Here is a 17,639-nt window from a genome sequence, read left to right as displayed (position 1 = left end):
TAGACATCAGGAGGCACTACTTCACTGTCATGGCAGCTAGGGTCTGGAACCAGCTTCCAAGCGAAGTGGTGCTGGCTCCTACCCTGGGGGTCTTTAAGATGAGGCTTGACATTCACCTTGCTGGGGTCGTTTAACCCTAGTACTCTTTCCTGCCATAGCAGGGGGTCGGACTTGATGATTTGCTCAGGTATCTTCTACCCTGCTATGAAACTATGAAGGTACAAAGCTAATACTTGGAAAGATGTAGTAACGTTGTAGCTGACTTGTATCCTGCTTTAAATTGAACATGTGGTAGAGCCCCCGGGGTGGCAGGTGCAGAATTCCCTCCCAGTCCCACACAGAAGCCAGCAAAGCCCAGAACCCTGAGAAATGATGGGGAAGAGGAAAATGTAAAGAGTGTGGTTTGCCTGCACAAGTGATAGCAGCTGCTGTCTCACTGGAAAGCTTTTTTCTTGGGAGGGAATCCATCAGGTGACTCTGCCTTCTTTGCTTCAGCTTGTGGCTTCTGGGGAGCTAATGAGCTCCAAGAAGAAGGACCTGCATCCCCGTGACATTGATGCCTTCTGGCTTCAGCGGCAACTGAGCCGCTTCTATGACGATGCCATTGTGTCTCAGAAGAAGGCGGATGAGGTGCTGGAGATCTTGAAAGTACGTAGCCAACCTCCTAGGAGCAAGTAGGTTTGGGCCCCAAGCTACCCAAGCCACAGCATCTATCACAAGCGTTAATGCGTTAATGTTGGCAAAAAGCTCGCCTCATACCTGCTACCATGACAGGCTTAATTCCTTGGTAGAAGTGTTCTCTCTGGGGACAGCTACCGTAGAACCGCTGGCTAGGAACTGTCAAAAGTCAGGTCCCTGGTGTAATGTTGATGCCAGTCTCTAGTCCACAGAGCTAAGGCTTCTCCCCACCCCCCTCTACATGGCTAGATGGGTCCCTACTGGGCCTGCCCCAGGTGCTAGATCAAGACCACCAGCTGAATCCAGCCCTGCCCTGGAGCCCTGCCTGCTGGGATATGAGAGTTCTACCCTCCTGCCACTTCCTTTAAGGGGTCACTTTGTGGGCAGCAGATATGTAACTGGCCTTTCCATGCCTTCTCTTCCCAGACGGCCAGCGATGACCGTGAGTGTGAGAACCAGCTTGTCCTGCTCCTGGGTTTCAATACCTTTGACTTCATCAAAGTTCTGAGGCAGCACAGGATGATGAGTGAGTGTTGGGCTCATGGTGGTGGGGGGTGTCTTTCCTATATTTGCCATGATACTGTCACGTTTTACCTGTCCTGTGAGTAGGCTTCCAGCCCTACATCTGCCAGTTTCCACTCCTCCCTGCTGACCTACCATCAGTGGCCTTTGCTCCCTGCTCCCCCCTCCTGTCATTGGCTGTCATGTGTCTCTTATGCATAGTTGCGTCTTCCCCTGAGCTCTGTTCTCTCCCCAGTCCTGTACTGCACACTGCTGGCTAGTGCCCAAAGTGAGGCCGAGAAGGAGAGGATCATGGGGAAGATGGAATCGGATCCTGAGCTCTCCAAGTTCCTGTACCAGCTGCACGAAACAGAGAAGGAGGATCTCATTCGGGTAAGGATGAAGCCGCCTTTGGAAAGAGAGAGGTAGCGCCAGAGCAGCTTCTATTATGTAGCGAGAGTGATGGCCAGGGTGACATGGTTTGGGTCAACCCCTATCCCTATGCCACAGCAGGCGAAAACCAGTAGCTTCCAACTTGTGGGCCACAGATTGCCACTCCATGGCTTAGGTGACTGTAGAGATTCTGTCTGATGTTTCAGGCTCAATGTGCATCTTTTTTGAGCATGTTTTAAAGTGGGCTCCTCTTCCAGACAAAGCCTAGCGCCAGAGGTTCCTTTTAAAATCTTGGATCCAGGAGCCAATGAGTTGTTGAGAGAGAGAGAGGAGTTTCCACTCCACTCATATAGGTTTATTCAGCAGACAGCGCACACTCCTCTACATAGAACTACACTAGTTACCTTGCATACGAGTCTTGGTCACCATCTTGTTGATCAGGCAGTCCAGGATCTCACTGAGATGCTCAGGGGCATAGTCTAGGGTCCCTGCTACACATTCAAATTAGGTACACATTTGCAAGCACTAACTTTGTAGCTGGTTGGTTCCTTTTATAGCTACACAGCCATTTTTATGGTGTGATAATGACTTTGGGCATGTGGCTTGTCTAAATTTATTGTGCAATTAACCAGTTAATTGCACATTAGCTATTTTGCATGTTTGGCCAGTATAAATTTATTGCATGGTTTACCAGTGAACTGTGTCGGTTATGTAACTTATAGCAGGGGCCAGTAGATCAGTGACCCTTTGTTCCCACATTTTTTATGCCTTTTGTTACTTGCACGCTCATTATGTTTATGATGATTCTTGCTACTGTTTTTGGCTGTTATAGGTTATTTGCATAATTGAGTTGTCAAGGTTGGGTGTTTTTCTAACAGCCTGGATGCATTGATGCCCCCAGCTTGGCAGATAGTTCTTATAATTATACTTGTTTTCTTTCTAAACATCTTCCCACTGGCCTTGATGAAGTTTCTACTTGGACAAAACTTGCAGCTGCTTTGCTCAACTTTAATGAGCTAGCGGCTTTGTAGCAAGCTAGGTTACAGTGCAACACATCATAGGAGTGAACACTGGTCTTTATAGTTACACAGACTCTTATTTTGTATGGTTGGCCTGTCAGTGATCGGTAAAAGGCAGTGCCATTCCACCTTCCTAGTCTCTGTGATAGAGTCCTCTGATGCCAGCCTCCTTTTGAAAGCATAGCAGATGCACTCCTCGGGGGGGCTTTGGTGCAACAGCGTCTAGACTGATGAACTGAGATACCCAGACCACTATTAAGGTGTGCCGATTTCTTGAGTCTCCAGCATGCAGCTATGAAATGATGCATTTGTATTCCTAGTGCTGCTGTGAAAGGGGTCAGCCACAGTGGTGTCACCTCAGAGTAGACCCGTCCATTCTCTGGAGAGATGTAGTTGCATCTGCCCTGATAGCACCGCTCTCTAGTGGAGGGGGTGCTGTTCAAACTTGATGGCCATCAGTCTGCAAAGGAGGCTAACCACCATCTGCCTTTCTCTCGCAGGAGGAGCGCTCTCGCAGGGAACGTGTCCGCCAGTCCCGGATGGACACAGACCTGGAAACCATGGACCTGGATCAGGGTGGAGAGGTAGGTGCTGTCGCGCCACATGATGGTGAAATGCAGAAGGTAGCTAGTTGAGGAACCATGTGAGCATAGTGAGATGTCTTCAAATGGTAGAGATCACGTAGATGCCATGATCTTGCTGGCTGCAGATAGGGGTGGTCAGCGAACCTTAGTCTCACTGGGGATGGAGAGGTTCCCATGGCAACACTCTGTGTACAGAGGACAGTCAGAAGTGTGTCCCACCTATCCCTTGACTCTGACCTTGCTGTCCCCAGGTGCTGGCCCCACGGCAGGTGCTGGACTTAGAGGACCTGGTGTTTGCCCAAGGCAGCCATTTTATGGCCAACAAGCGGTGCCAGCTGCCCGACGGCTCTTTCCGCCGCCAGCGCAAAGGCTACGAGGAGGTGCATGTTCCTGCCCTAAAACCTAAGCCCTTCGGCTCTGAGGAGGTAGGTGACCCAGCCCTGTCCCACTGTGTTGGTGGTGGGAGGATTACCCAGCATCCCTTGCTGCCCACTTCATAAGACACCTGCTCTACCAGTGGTGTTCTTCACTTTTGGCACAAGGCTCAGGGTGCTCTGAGGGGCAGTCTGTACAGTCTTCTTCACGGCTCCCTAAAGTTTGGTCTCTCTCCAGTGCCTGGCCTAAGAACATCAGAACTGCTGTGTCCTGGGTCAGACCAGAAATGCATCTTGCCCAAACTCTTGGGTCTCACAGCAGCAGAGGGTGGGAGGGTAAACTGAGTCTCACCAGGGCTTTTCCCCCACTGTTTCTCTCACTTGCAGCCTTAAGTATTTAAAGCCTAGGAAGTTCTGATTCAGAGTCAATAATAAATCCCTATGGATTTTCACTTCACCTTTCAGTATTTTGTAAATCTTTTTTATGTTCTCCATCAATCATTTCTCTTCTATATCGAACAGGCCTGGCTTCTTTAGTCTTTCCTTATATGGAAATTCCTCTATAGCGCTTATCCTTGTTGCCCTTCTCTGCACCTTCTCTAATTCTTCTAGATTGTTTTGGAGGTGTGGTAGACCAAAACAGGGCACAGTATTCAAGCTGTGGTTTCACCATACGTTTATAAAGAAGCTTTGGGCTACTTAAGAGTTTTGCCTCATAAGAAACCTCTTCTAAGCTGCATGTGCCTGAGATCTCTTGACTCTGGTGGTGCAGGGGGACTGACTTTTGCTGCTCACAGTGTTTCCTTCCTCCAGCAACTGGTTTCTGTGGACAAGTTACCCAAGTACGCCCAGGCAGGCTTTGAGGGCTTCAAGACTTTGAACCGGATCCAGAGCAAGCTCTACCGTGCTGCGCTTGAGACAGATGAGAACCTCCTGCTGTGTGCTCCCACGGTGAGGATGCTGGACCTGCTCCTCTATGTATTAGCAGCAGGTGCCCCAGTCTCTGGAGTCTAGCCCAGCTCTGTTCCCAGAGCCCTGGCCTCTCCTTACAAAAGCATGCTGACCCTTGGAGAAAATTGTATAGGTCTGAGGGTTGCTTTTGGCACCTAAGTGAGTTCTCCAGTGGAATGAATGCAGAAGCAAAGTTCGTTAGAACTCTCTGGTAGGAACACATCTAGCAGATAAAGAACAATTCTCTCTACTGCAGATTGGTACAGACTGGGGAGGTTTTGCCTTCCTCTGGAGCAGGGGGCACGACCTCTTCCTGGAATCTCTTGAGCATAGCTGAACAACCTTTTACACCCACCAGCAGGATGTTGGCTGCTGGGGTCCCCCTGTGACAGGTTTAGGTACTAAGCCTTATCAGGGTTCAGGTGCTACAACTGTATCAGAGTTGACGAGCTTTGCTAAGAGCTTGGACGATGAATGTATCCAGAGTGGTTTGGACAGGGCTGATCAGGCAGGGGTGTTGGACTAGATGGGACCTCTGGAGCTCCCTTCCAGCCCCACTTCTCTCCAGTTCTATATCCGGCTCCTGTGGCAAAGGGTTAGGCTTGTGGGCACTGACTCCCTGTCCGTTGCAGGGTGCAGGGAAGACCAACGTGGCACTGATGTGCATGCTTCGTGAGATTGGGAAGCACATTAACATGGACGGCACCATCAATGTGGATGACTTCAAAATCATCTATATCGCCCCCATGCGGTCTCTGGTGCAAGAAATGGTGGGCAGCTTCGGGAAGGTAAAGGGAAGCCCTTGGCCTTATCTCTACTTGGGCAGAGGCGGAATTGTGGCTAGGGCAGGGGCGGGCAATTATTTTGGGAAGAGGACCACTTACTGAGTTTTGATAAGCCATCGAGGGCCGCATGACTGGTAACCCAGGGCAGATTAATATTAATTTTGTAATATTTGTGGGCTGGATAGAATGGCCTGACAGGCTGCATCTGGCCCCTGGGCCACATTTTGCCCACCCCTGAGCTAGAGACTTGGGAGCTCGTGTTGGAGCTGAAGGAGAGGGTGTTGTACCTACTGGTACTTTAAATTCCATGATGTCCTGGTGTTGGCCACTCATGGCAATGCCTCCACTACAGGCTTTGTAACGTTGTGCCACTGGCATCTTTTTCTGTCATGGTCCTAGCGCCTGGCCACTTATGGCATCAATGTGGCAGAACTGACTGGGGATCACCAGCTGTGCAAGGAGGAGATTAGTGCCACCCAGATCATTGTCTGCACCCCAGAGAAGTGGGACATCATCACCCGCAAAGGTGGTGAGCGCACCTATACCCAGCTGGTGCGCCTTGTCATTCTGGTGAGTAACACTGGTGTGGGCCAGGCCAGTGTAGAGACGTTACAACTTACTGTGCCGCCATAGAGGCCTTGTGGAGATCTTAGTGCTTCTGAAGTATCCATAATTGCTAGAAGACAGCCCCGAGTAGTGGGACAAGTGTGGTCTTCCATTTGTGCATCCACCCAAAGTAGCTGTACCTCTACTTTCTCACCTCCAGGATGAGATTCACCTGCTGCATGATGACCGAGGCCCCGTCCTGGAGTCACTGGTGGCCAGAGCCATCCGCAACATTGAGATGACGCAGGAGGATGTGAGGCTTGTGGGCCTGAGCGCCACCCTCCCGAACTATGAGGACGTGGCCACATTCCTCCGAGTGGACCCTGCCAAGGGCTTGTTCTACTTTGATAACAGGTACTAGGGTTGTGGTCTGAGTGTGGGAAGCAATGCAGGCCTCGGTGAGATTTTGGTCTAGAGGGTTTGGTATGCAGTGGCCAGCAGGGCGGTGGTTTCCATGTGCATCCAAACTGGGCAAGCTCTTCATCCTCCACCCTAATCTGTTTGCAGAAGCTTCTTGGTAGTAGGTTAAAATAGCTTTCACCAAACTGAACCCTATATGGGATAGATTGAAATTGGTCAGAGAACTTGCAGGACGTTTGTCTGGCTACAGGCCTCTATAGGGTGGTGGTGGCATAGGTGGCTTGATCCCATGCTTCTTTGTTGCAGCTTCCGCCCAGTGCCCCTGGAGCAGACCTACGTGGGGATCACAGAGAAGAAAGCCATCAAGCGTTTCCAGATCATGAATGAGATCGTTTATGAGAAGATCATGGAGCATGCAGGGAAGAACCAGGTAGGTCTGCTGGCTTTAAGACTGGGGGCATGCAGTTGAGGTGATGGCCCATTCACTGGGCTCTCTCTAGGCAGCCTCACTCTGCTCCTTAGGTAGCTTGTACCTTCTCACCATGATGGAGATGTGTTGTGTATATTTATAGTGTCTCTAACCACTGCCCATCACAGTCTGGGCACTTACATTCTGCCTTTGGCTGATGTGCCTTCTCCCAGACATGCCTGGGAGGCAAAGCTGGCTGGAGCTGTGTCCAGAACTAGGCATCTCTCATGCCTTTAGTCTGCTTCTGTGCAGTGGCCCCTTTGTCTGTTTTCAATCCAGGCATGATGCTTCTTCTCTTAGACTAGTTCTGGGCCTCCGTCTTGGAGGCTTCCCCTTTCCATCACCCTACTGATCTTAATACAGCAGATGCATGAGAGCAGACATCCCTGTACACCTGCAGCAATTTGATACTAACAGTGTGGTGTGTTGTCCAACAGGTGCTGGTATTCGTTCACTCCAGGAAGGAGACAGGGAAGACTGCCCGGGCTATCAGGGATATGTGTCTGGAGAAGGACACTCTGGGCCTCTTCTTGCGAGAGGGCTCGGCCTCCACTGAGGTCCTGAGGACAGAAGCTGAGCAGTGCAAGGTGAGAGTGGGCAGAGCACTGGGTCAGCTGCCTCCCAGGGTTGTGTTTTGTGCTGATCCTGTGGGTTAGGCTTGCATTCTCTTTCATCCCCCACCCATGGTGCTCATTATGAGCCTTCCCCCATTCCTGATCTATCTTGAGGACTCCCCAACTCTCTCTGCTCCAGAACCTAGAGCTGAAGGACCTGCTGCCCTATGGCTTTGCCATTCACCATGCTGGGATGACCAGGGTGGACCGGACGTTGGTGGAGGATCTGTTTGCTGACAAGCACATTCAGGTGAGTCCCCACTCTCAAGGTAGAAACATGTATGGCTGCGTGTCCAGATCTTCCACTGCGTGACACTTGAGCAGTATGTTTGCTGCCTTGGCCTGTGTGCAGCGCAAGTCTGGATCAGGCATCCCAGGCCTAGTAAGCTGTGTCTTAACAAAGCTAGGGCCTGGTCTCCTACTGAGACCGGAACCTTTGGCTCTTTCTTGAGAGAGGTCTGAGGCTGCAGCCCAGCAGCCAGTGAACAGGGCTTAGCCAGGACCCAGAAGAAGAAAGCCTTTCCTATGAGCATCGAGCAGTGATTCTCAACTGAGGATCACAGCACCCTGGGGTGTCACAGGGTGCTGGGTCATGGTAGCCCTATTAAGCAGGCAGGTACAATTCACCAGATAAACACAGAGGTTTCCATGAGGAATTTAGAGCATCCGAACCATTTTGGGGACCCATCATGGTGTGATTTCTTTGCAACAGAAAAATGACTCTAGGATTTTTCTGTAGTCAAAAAGGAAAAAGGAATATTAAAAGTTGTTAGCGTCTAAGGCAGGGTGGGCAAAACATGGCCCACGGCCCAGGTCTTGCCCACCAGCTGACCTGGATCCGTCCCCACGGCTACCTGCATGGTGGTCTGCATGGGACTGAGCCCCACCCACTCCTGCCAGGTTAGTCTGTGCTATGCTTCCGCCAGTGCCCGCTGGCCCGGGCCCCAGTCAGCGTATGCAGCTTCCAGCAGAGCTGTTTGCAGTGCTCCTCTGCTCCCCTCACTTCCAGGATGAGCCACCCACCTGAAGCTTCCCCCTGCCTGGAGCAGTGCAGCAGGGGAAGGAGCAAAAGGAAGAGCTGGTACTGGAGGCAAGAGGAGGAGAACAGCACCCGGCCAGTCTGCAGCCGCATTGAGAGCAGCCCCAGCAGAAGTTGTATGCACTGGCTGGGGCCCAGGTTGGCAGGGCTTTTCGGCTCCCCTTGCCTCCAGCCCCAGCTCCTCCTCCTGCTCCTGCCCCTGCTGCACCACTCTGGGCAGAGAGGAACTTCAGCTAGGTGCCTTCTGCCTCAGCGCATGGGACTTCAGCTGTAGCTCTTAGCTGCCTTCCACCCACCCAGTGCAGTGAGCAAGTGGAAGGTAGCTAGGAGCTGGAGCCAGAGCCTCAAGTGCTGGGGCAGGAATCGCCCTGCTGAAGCTTCCCCTCCACCCACCCAGAGCAACACAGCAGCAGGAGGAGCCACTGCCAAAGGCGAGGGGAGCAGAATAGCCCTGCCAGCCTGGGTCCTGACCTGCATGCAGCTTCCAGTGGGGCTGTTCCCAGTGCGACTGTAGCTGACTGCACGTTGATCTGCTCCCCTTGCTTTCAGCAGTGGCTCCTTGTGCTCTTGCCCCTGCTGGCCCACTTTGGGCAGCTCCCACTGAGGTGAGGAGAGCAGAGCAGCACCTAGTCAGCTTCAGCTGCACCGGGAACAGCCATGCCAGAAGCTGTGTGCAGCAGAGCTTGCTTGTTTCATGGCTGCCTCCATGGCTTAGACCCATATGGAGTGCCGCAGGGGCAGCCGTGGACTGGACAAGCTCTGCTGCGGGCGGCCCCTGCCTACCCCTCCCTCCCCTCAACCCCATCTGGCTCCCAGGCATCCCCCCCATGCACTCCTCTACACATCCCCCCCACTCCGCTCCAAAGGGCAGGGCATGCAGGAAGCAGATTGTGCCCATCCCACTCCTGAACACTGCCTGTCACCTACCTAAAGCCCCAAATGGAGTTTTGTGAAGTTGCTGTCGGGGGGAGGGGTGCTGACCCAGCCTATGACAAGTCATTCAAAACTCCCTACAGGGCCGTCCGGCCCAAATAATTGCCCACCCCTGTTCCATAGGCTGCTTCGAGTCTAATGAGGTTGATAACCAGTGGCTTAGAAGGTACAGAAGCTAAAAGCATCCGGGAGCAGGGTGTCCCACCAATGGCCTGGGAGCTTCTACCTTCTGCGCTGTAGTTACAGAGGACTGTCCAGATCTCCAACACTGGATACAAGCTGCTGCTACAGTATAGACAAAAGGCACAGTGACTAAGACCTGGGGTCATGTCAGGAGTCGGTGATAAAGCTGGGAACTGACTCTTGACTCTTGACTCGGTGGCCCTCTCTGGAAATGTCTTTTCAGGACAGTCCGACATGCTTCCACCTTTGTCCCATGGAAGTGGGGACCCATATCTCTGCTTCCCTCCTAAGTGAGATCCCTGTATTTTAGTAGCAGCTGTGTTTGTGCTATTGCAGGTCCTGGTCTCCACAGCAACGCTAGCGTGGGGCGTGAACCTCCCCGCTCACACGGTCATCATCAAAGGGACGCAAGTGTACAGCCCTGAGAAAGGGCGCTGGACTGAGCTGGGGGCCCTGGATATCTTGCAGGTAAAACCGCCATGACCTGTGATGGGTCTGCCTCCTGGTAGGAGCTGCCTTCTGAGATCAGCTTCATGCTGTGAGAACACCTCCTCCTTTCCTGTGGCTTAACCAGGCATCCCATGCTGATCGACAAGGCTGCTCTGTGAGCTACCATATTTACTCTTTTCTAAGATAAGAGATTTCCCCCCACCACCATTCATCATGGGAGAACAAAGCCTCATCTTAGAATCCCCTATCATGACTGAGAATGTCTCCCACTTCTCCTGCCTCCTCATGGAAGGTGAAGGGCCTCAATTTCCCCCGCTCCCTGCTATTGTTTCCTTGCTGCAGCAACTCCGGAGGTGGAGGTGGTGGCACAAATTTAAGATGACCCTCCAATAATTGAATTCTAGACTCAGAAAGTTAGAACCTATATATAATTTTCTGTGTCTAGAATCTAATTATTGGGGTGTCATCTTAGATTTGAGTAACTATGGTATTTTGCTGGTAAACTAAGTCTTCATTGTTTTTTAGGGGTAGGGAGGAATGATCCTGACTCTGGTGGCTCATTCAGGCACATCCTATGGAGATAATGGGGAATGAATGGGGTCAATCAGGGCAGTTCCACTCCTGGGAGGTACCTGGTCAGTGGTTAAGCTGAAGGGTCTTCTTTATGCTTGACTATAAAACCTCCTTTGTGTCTTTAGATGCTGGGGCGAGCGGGAAGACCCCAGTACGACAGCAAAGGTGAGGGCATCCTCATCACATCCCATGGTGAGCTGCAGTATTACCTGTCGCTGCTTAACCAGCAGCTGCCCATTGAGAGCCAAATGGTGTCAAAACTACCTGACATGCTGAATGCTGAGATCGTGCTGGGCAATGTCCAGAACGCCAAGGTGAGTAAGGAATCTACCTTCTGCCAATACCAGTGGCCTCCAGCTCAGCGCTTGGTAGCCTCCACCATAGAAACACCCCATTTCTTGGCTGCTTTTGATTTTGGACCTTGCTGTACTCTCAACGTGGCCCCTCTGTTGCCATCTACCTGCTTCCCTGGAAACATTTTGACAGTGTGGTGGTGTGTCTCCATAGGATGCAGTGAACTGGCTAGGCTACACCTACCTTTATATCCGGATGCTGCGCTCCCCAACTCTCTATGGGATATCACATGATGACCTGAAGGGTGATCCATTACTGGACCAGCGGCGCCTGGACCTCGTTCACACTGCTGCGCTGATGCTGGACAAGAACAACCTCGTCAAGTACGACAAGAAGACAGGAAATTTCCAGGTAAGGCCAGGAAAGGCAGCCTGGAAAACTCGAGGGTGGAAACTGCATCCTCCTACTTAAATGCAAGTGCTGTATTTACTTGTATATCACATGCACCCTTGCCTCAAAAATGGGCTTCTGAAATCAGAGTCTGCATCTTATGTGGGGAAGCTGATTTTCTTCAGTAGAAAAGAAGCATGGAGCCACTGTGCTGAAATGGATGCTGCTTCTCTCCAGGCTAGCAAAGGAGCAGAGGCAGAGACCAAGTCTTAACCTTTTCTCAGCCCCATTCCAGACTGTCAGTGGCTTTTGATGAAGCAGTCAAAAGTTGCTGCCAATGTGGTTAATGGCTGCAAAAGAATTAACGCTGTAGCCTTTCCCTAAAGCAGCAAGTGAGCTGGCTGAGGAGTGAGCCTCTGGTGACCATCAGCTGTCTGCTACAATGGGAATTTTTCTTTTTGTACCTTCTGCTTTCCAGAAACAAGGTGCTGGGGGGGGCGGGGGGGCTGTGGTATGGAAGAAAGTGCAATATATCATTGATGAGGTGCATGGATTTTTGAGTGAGGGGTGATACCTTTTATTAGACTAACAATATAGTTGGAAACAACCTTAGGCAAGTTCTTGGGCACAAGGTACCTCCTCAGGGTTAGGAAGGATATGGATACGGCCACATCTCCCAGGTGCAGAGATGCTAAATTCTACAGTAGGCCACACCTCTATGACATCCAGTGACCCAGCAGGCCAGATGGAAAGGTGCCATCAGCCCTACTTGTGACACCTCTGGCTTAAAGGAGTGGAGAAGGGCTTCCACATAGCACAGGGACAGCCTCAGAACTACCTGAAAAACCATGAGAGTGCAGGAGAAAGGGCAGCTTGATTAGTGGAAGAGCAAAACCATTGATAAAGGGTCATTGTCATCCACAAAGCACAACGAGGTGAGCAGAGATGGCTGGTGGGTCATCAGAAGCAGAGTTCATTAGCTGTGTGGCTCTTCGTGTCTGGGTATATTAAGATTTTTGGTCCCTGGGTCTATCTTCTAATGATGTTCTGTATGTGACCGGTGGTCAGCCAGAGGCTTTAGTAGCATATGGGCTGCTCCCTTGCTGGCTTGGAGATCCCTGAGTGATAGCTGGTTTTGCTCTGCATGTGGAGGGTCTGGCATGGTGGCACCACTACCTCTGCCCGAGCAAGCTCCCTTCACGTTGCATGTGTCCATTGCTTAGGAAAAGAAAGCCAGAAGCCCTGCAAGTTGGGAGCAGAGGGTTTGGAGGGTCCAAAGCGGGGCTTTTGGGTCTGCTGTGCAGTCTCATTCAGGATCAAGGCAGCACCTTCTTTACCCCAGGGAAAGGAGGTGGCCAGGGGTGGTTGCCTGCTTCTGTTTCATCCCTGTGGCTCCCCTCCTCTGCCCTGCTGCAGGTAACAGAGCTGGGCCGCATCGCCAGCCACTACTACATCACCAACGAGACAATGCAGACCTACAACCAATTGCTGAAGCCCACGCTGAGTGAAATCGAGCTTTTCCGGGTCTTCTCGCTGTCCTCAGAATTCAAGAACATCACTGTGCGGGAGGTATGTGGCCAGGGGAGGAGGGAGTGGGTGTGTATGAGGCTGGGAAGACTCCTCCCCACCACAGAGGACCACCAGATCTGCTTGCTTCAGGCAGGGAGCTGGTACAGAGTGTATCCAGGCCTGGATGGGCTTTACTTGCCCCTGTCTCTCTGCAGGAGGAGAAGTTGGAGCTCCAGAAGCTGCTGGAGCGGGTCCCAATCCCAGTGAAGGAGAGCATAGAGGAGCCCAGTGCCAAGGTGAATCCAACCCCACTTGCTCCTCACCATGGGGATCGGGCCCTTTTTTCAGCCACTGCTCTGGGAATATACCATGCTTCCATCTGTTGCCAGCCGCCTGGATGGGATGAGACCATGATTCTCCACAGGCGGGGACCTGGAAGCTAATGGGGGTCAGGGGGTGGGCTGGAGCCTAACAATGTAGGCTGCCCTGGAGCCTAATGAAGGTTGAGAATCACAGGGATAAGAGATGCCTTAACCATGGGGCCTTCCTCTGTAGCTGGGGCCACAGCCCCTGCCTAGGATGTCTTGAGCATATATTAACCGCATTTGATAGAAGCAAGATGGTGAATGCTGTGGTTCCCTTGCTTTACCTATGATGGGTTCAGGTGTTAGGTCTGTTCTGTGTCAGGGCTGATGGTAGTCTCATATGGAATTTAGCTGATGGATGTCTGCAGTGGTTTGGACAGGGTCAATCCTTCCTCAGCCAGGTGGTTAGACTATTTGTGTCCTCCAGAAGTCCCTTCTAGCCCCACTTCCCTGGGATTTCTATGAAGAGCAGTAGAGACTCCTCTTCTCCTGCTGTGTGGGGCCAGGGGCTTTTCTCACCATGCTCACCTGCCACACTTTCTCGGCAAGCCAGGATCCCTCCCCTCTTCACCTAGCCAGGGTAGGTGCTAGGCCGGTCCCTGCTCAACCAGATCATCAGTTCTGTGCTGCCTTCTCCCCAGATCAACGTGCTGCTCCAGGCATTCATCTCCCAGCTGAAGTTAGAAGGCTTCGCCCTAATGGCTGACATGGTGTACGTCACCCAGGTGAGCATGGATTCCACCCCTTGTCACAAACAGCTGGGATGTCTCCTCAGGGAGGCAACTCCTGCACATTGCTCTGAAGGGCGATATCCAGTTCAAGGCCTTCCTGAGGGCAGAATGTTGATGGTGAGATCCTTACCTCAGCTTTACCAGTCCTGGCTCCCTTCTCGTCTGGGCTTAGTCCTAGCAATCAGGGGTATCAGAGGAAGAGAGGGGAGCTGTTCTCTTGAGCCAAGCATCTGTTAATTGTACATGGGGAGACCCCAGCTGCTGATGGCTGTCTATCCTAAAAGCTGCCCTTCTGTTCCCCCCCTACCAACAGTCTGCTGGGCGCCTCATGCGTGCCATCTTTGAGATCGTCCTCAACCGTGGCTGGGCCCAGCTCACTGACAAAACTCTCAACCTCTGCAAGATGATCGATAAGAGGATGTAAGTGGCTGCCGGGATTGGACTCCTCACATGCTTGTGGTCAGGTGGCTGGGCTGCTGCAGGAGCCAGGGTGGGGGGAAGACTCTCGGGAGCATGCTGTTTGCTGGAATGAACTGGTAGAGACCAGGCAGCTGGTGCCTGCATCAGAGAGAGGCACTGCGGCAAGTTGGGCATGGGCTGGTGAGTGCTACGGAAGGTTCGGGAGAGAGTTTAACTCCTGATGCTGCATGTCATGGATGCCCCCACTGAAGGACTTGGAGTGGCATGTAGCACGGGCAGAGTTGGGGAGTGCAGTCTGTTGGCTGTGCTGGGGAGGGAGTCAGAAGGTCCATGTCACTGTTGGACACACACTGTAGGCCAAGCTCTCTGCAACTGGACCCAGTCATGGTGGAGACAATGTCTCCAAGGTGTCTTGGGGGCTCTGAATGCCCTTTGCTTACCCCCTATGTCTTGCCTCCCACCTCATAGGTGGCAGTCCATGTGTCCCCTGCGCCAGTTCAAGAAGCTGCCTGAGGAGGTTGTGAAGAAGATTGAGAAAAAGAACTTCCCATTCGAGCGCCTCTATGACCTGAATCACAACGAGATTGGTATGCTGTGGCCTGTGGAGACTTGCTTTCCTCCATTCTAGCCAGGCTTAGTTCTTGCCACTCTTGCCCTGGATGCTCCATGGACAAAGCATTGGGAGGGGTTGGCGATTGTGAGCTCTTGCTAGCCAGTTCCATGTCCTAGAGGGGCTTTAGTCTTCTCCTGAGGTCCCTCTGCCCCCAAAACTGCAGAAGTTAAATCACCACAAGGCCTCTGATGCCTGCTGCATGTCATGTGTCTTGTCCTGTGGGACTGAGCTGCTCAGGACAGGGTTTGGTTTGAACAGCGCCTAGCACTGGTTTATCAACACGGAGTGCTACCCCCACATGGTGGCATTGCCCCTAGTCGGGTCAGGTCCATTCTTACTCTAACATGGGCATCTCCATTCTCCCAACTCAGGGGAGCTCATTCGGATGCCCAAGATGGGCAAGACCATCCACAAGTACGTCCACCTGTTCCCCAAGCTGGAGCTCTCTGTCCACCTCCAGCCTATCACACGGTCCACCCTGAAGGTGGAACTGACCATCACCCCCGACTTCCAGTGGGATGAGAAGGTGAGGCTTGCTGAGCCACTCAGCTGTGCTGTTATGTTGTGATGATACCAGGCATTGACTCATGGGTCTCCAATAGCCTTGGAGCCCCACACTGTAGAGGTAACTTGCCTTTCCCCTCTCAGGTCCATGGCTCATCTGAAGCCTTCTGGATCCTGGTGGAGGATGTGGACAGTGAAGTGATCCTGCACCATGAGTACTTCTTGCTGAAAGCCAAATACGCCCAGGACGAGCACCTCATCACCTTCTTCGTGCCTGTGTTCGAGCCACTGCCTCCACAGTACTTTATCCGTGTGGTCTCTGACCGCTGGCTCTGTGAGTCCTGGCCTTGTCTGTGGCATGGGAGGACCTCTAGGCTGCCCGGAGGTGGCTCTCGGGGTGGTCCAGTACAGCGGGAAAGGCTTGGACAGCCAACCGGATGAAGGGGCTGGGAACCCTCTTGGGGGCTCATCAGCCCTCCACAGCCAATGGTGAAGCAGCATTGGGGCTGCCCCTTGCATTCATGAATATGGAATTTAACATCTGTTAAATTTGTGCCAAAGTGCAGCGGGCATGGGAAGGTTACCTTGTTCCCCCACTGCTGGACTTTAGGTGGGCAGACCTAGGGGGGTGCTGGTTGAATGGCTTTGGGGCAGCCTGGGAAGGGGTGGGGGAGTGGGATCTTGAAAGTAGCAGCCACATCTACAGTGGTTTGACTAGTCTGGTTCTGCTCTGCCCTTGCTTTGCAGCTTGTGAGACACAGCTGCCTGTGTCATTTCGCCACCTGATTCTCCCTGAGAAGTACCCACCTCCCACAGAGCTGCTGGACCTGCAGCCACTGCCCGTGTCTGCCCTGCGCAACAGCGCCTTTGAAAGCCTCTACCAGGATAAGTTCCCCTTCTTCAACCCCATCCAGACTCAAGGTGGGTAGCGGCTTGGCCCCCGTTCTCCAGACAGAGCCTGGCTTAGGAGTAACCATGTGGTTGTGTCAGTGGGGCAAGTTGGGCATGGGCTGGTGAGTGCTATGGAAGGTTTGGGAGAGAGTTTAACTCCTGATGCTACATGTCATGGATGCCTGTGCCCTCGCATTTAGCCTAAAAGCAGCAGGCAGCGGTGTTGAAGTGCCTGGAGCTCATGTTGGGCCATGACTCACGGAGGTAGGGCAAGGCAGAGAGTTCTTAAATGTAGCCATGGTGTCTGCATCCAATTGCTGGAGGTAGACAGTGCTGGGGTCAGCGCTGGCCAGGTCAGAAGGTCTCCTGCTTCAAAATGATATCATTTCTGAGGGCTTGGAAGGAGATGGGTGAATTACCTCATGTCTCCAACCCCCTTCTCCTTTTGAATCCCCTGAGGCTGGTTCCTGGTAGATGTGGGATGCTGAGCTTGGACCTCAGCCTCATCCAGCCCACACTGACTGGGCTCTTAGGGTGCTGAGGCCTTGAGCAGCCTGCAGTGGGTGCTTTGAAATGCCCTGAGACTGGGCTGCCATCAGCAGGCAATGCCCTGGTCTCTTCATTGGGAACATGAGACATGTCAGACCCCATCTGTCTTAGCCATGAGGGGAACGAACCTTTCTAGCTCCTCCAGTCAGTGCCAGGTGTGGGCCTTGGTCTGTGTTGGAGGGGCTTCTCTCTCAGCAAGGCATCTATGGTGCATCTTCCCTTCTGCCCCACCAGTGTTCAACACAGTCTACAACAGCGATGACAACGTCTTTGTGGGTGCCCCCACGGGCAGTGGCAAGACCATCTGTGCCGAGTTTGCTATCCTGCGTATGCTACTGCAGAACTCGGAGGGACGCTGCGTCTACATCACCCCCATGGAGCCACTTGCTGAGCAGGTGAGCATGTGGGCTGGGAGCCCCTTGAGTGGCTGAGGCATAGACTCCAAGAGAAGTCAGGCTGGAATGGAGCTCCAGAGATCACATCTAGTCTAACCCCTGCCTGTCCAAATCATTTTATATAATCCATAATCTAAACTCTACATAAGACTGTGGTCACCCTTGACACCATACAGACCTAACACCCAAAACTGTCACAGAGAAAGCAGGTGAACTGCAGCAGCCGACATCCTGCTTTTGTGACATGTCAGTATAATCCTGCTTTCATGACATGTCATAGAATCAATGAGTCGGAAGGGACTTAGATGGATCATCTAGTCCAACCCCCTGCCATGGGCAGGAAGGAGCACTGGGGGTGGCAGGGGTCATAAGACCCCAGCCAGGTGCCTATCCAGTCTCCTCTTGAAGATCTCCAGGGAAGGTGAGAGCACCACCTCTCTGGGAAGCCTATTCCAGGCTCTGGCCA

General features: G+C 52.5%; 1 protein-coding gene across 1 annotated transcript in view; it reads left to right on the top strand.

Moving 5' to 3' along the window:
- SNRNP200 (small nuclear ribonucleoprotein U5 subunit 200) overlaps window positions 1-17,639 on the top strand; it is a 45,153-nt gene that overhangs the window by 13,177 nt on the left and 14,337 nt on the right. Inside the window, exons 7-30 of the mRNA XM_019539755.1 lie at window positions 496-648; window positions 1,105-1,204; window positions 1,436-1,572; window positions 3,092-3,175; window positions 3,427-3,600; window positions 4,363-4,500; window positions 5,133-5,288; window positions 5,685-5,855; window positions 6,052-6,245; window positions 6,558-6,681; window positions 7,158-7,307; window positions 7,474-7,584; window positions 9,826-9,957; window positions 10,638-10,826; window positions 11,020-11,217; window positions 12,613-12,765; window positions 12,921-13,001; window positions 13,712-13,795; window positions 14,115-14,221; window positions 14,690-14,808; window positions 15,206-15,360; window positions 15,483-15,672; window positions 16,086-16,259; window positions 17,013-17,173. Of these exons, the coding sequence (XP_019395300.1) occupies window positions 496-648; window positions 1,105-1,204; window positions 1,436-1,572; window positions 3,092-3,175; window positions 3,427-3,600; window positions 4,363-4,500; window positions 5,133-5,288; window positions 5,685-5,855; window positions 6,052-6,245; window positions 6,558-6,681; window positions 7,158-7,307; window positions 7,474-7,584; window positions 9,826-9,957; window positions 10,638-10,826; window positions 11,020-11,217; window positions 12,613-12,765; window positions 12,921-13,001; window positions 13,712-13,795; window positions 14,115-14,221; window positions 14,690-14,808; window positions 15,206-15,360; window positions 15,483-15,672; window positions 16,086-16,259; window positions 17,013-17,173 (3,435 nt within the window). The remainder of the gene's footprint in view (window positions 1-495; window positions 649-1,104; window positions 1,205-1,435; window positions 1,573-3,091; window positions 3,176-3,426; window positions 3,601-4,362; window positions 4,501-5,132; window positions 5,289-5,684; window positions 5,856-6,051; window positions 6,246-6,557; window positions 6,682-7,157; window positions 7,308-7,473; window positions 7,585-9,825; window positions 9,958-10,637; window positions 10,827-11,019; window positions 11,218-12,612; window positions 12,766-12,920; window positions 13,002-13,711; window positions 13,796-14,114; window positions 14,222-14,689; window positions 14,809-15,205; window positions 15,361-15,482; window positions 15,673-16,085; window positions 16,260-17,012; window positions 17,174-17,639) is intronic.

Source organism: Crocodylus porosus, unplaced genomic scaffold (assembly GCF_001723895.1).
Source record: "Crocodylus porosus isolate Cpor-Errol unplaced genomic scaffold, CroPor_comp1, whole genome shotgun sequence".
NCBI classification, from domain to species: domain Eukaryota; kingdom Metazoa; phylum Chordata; order Crocodylia; family Crocodylidae; genus Crocodylus; species Crocodylus porosus.
Note: the sequence above shows the minus strand (reverse complement) of the source record. Positions and strands in the feature narration are given on the sequence as shown.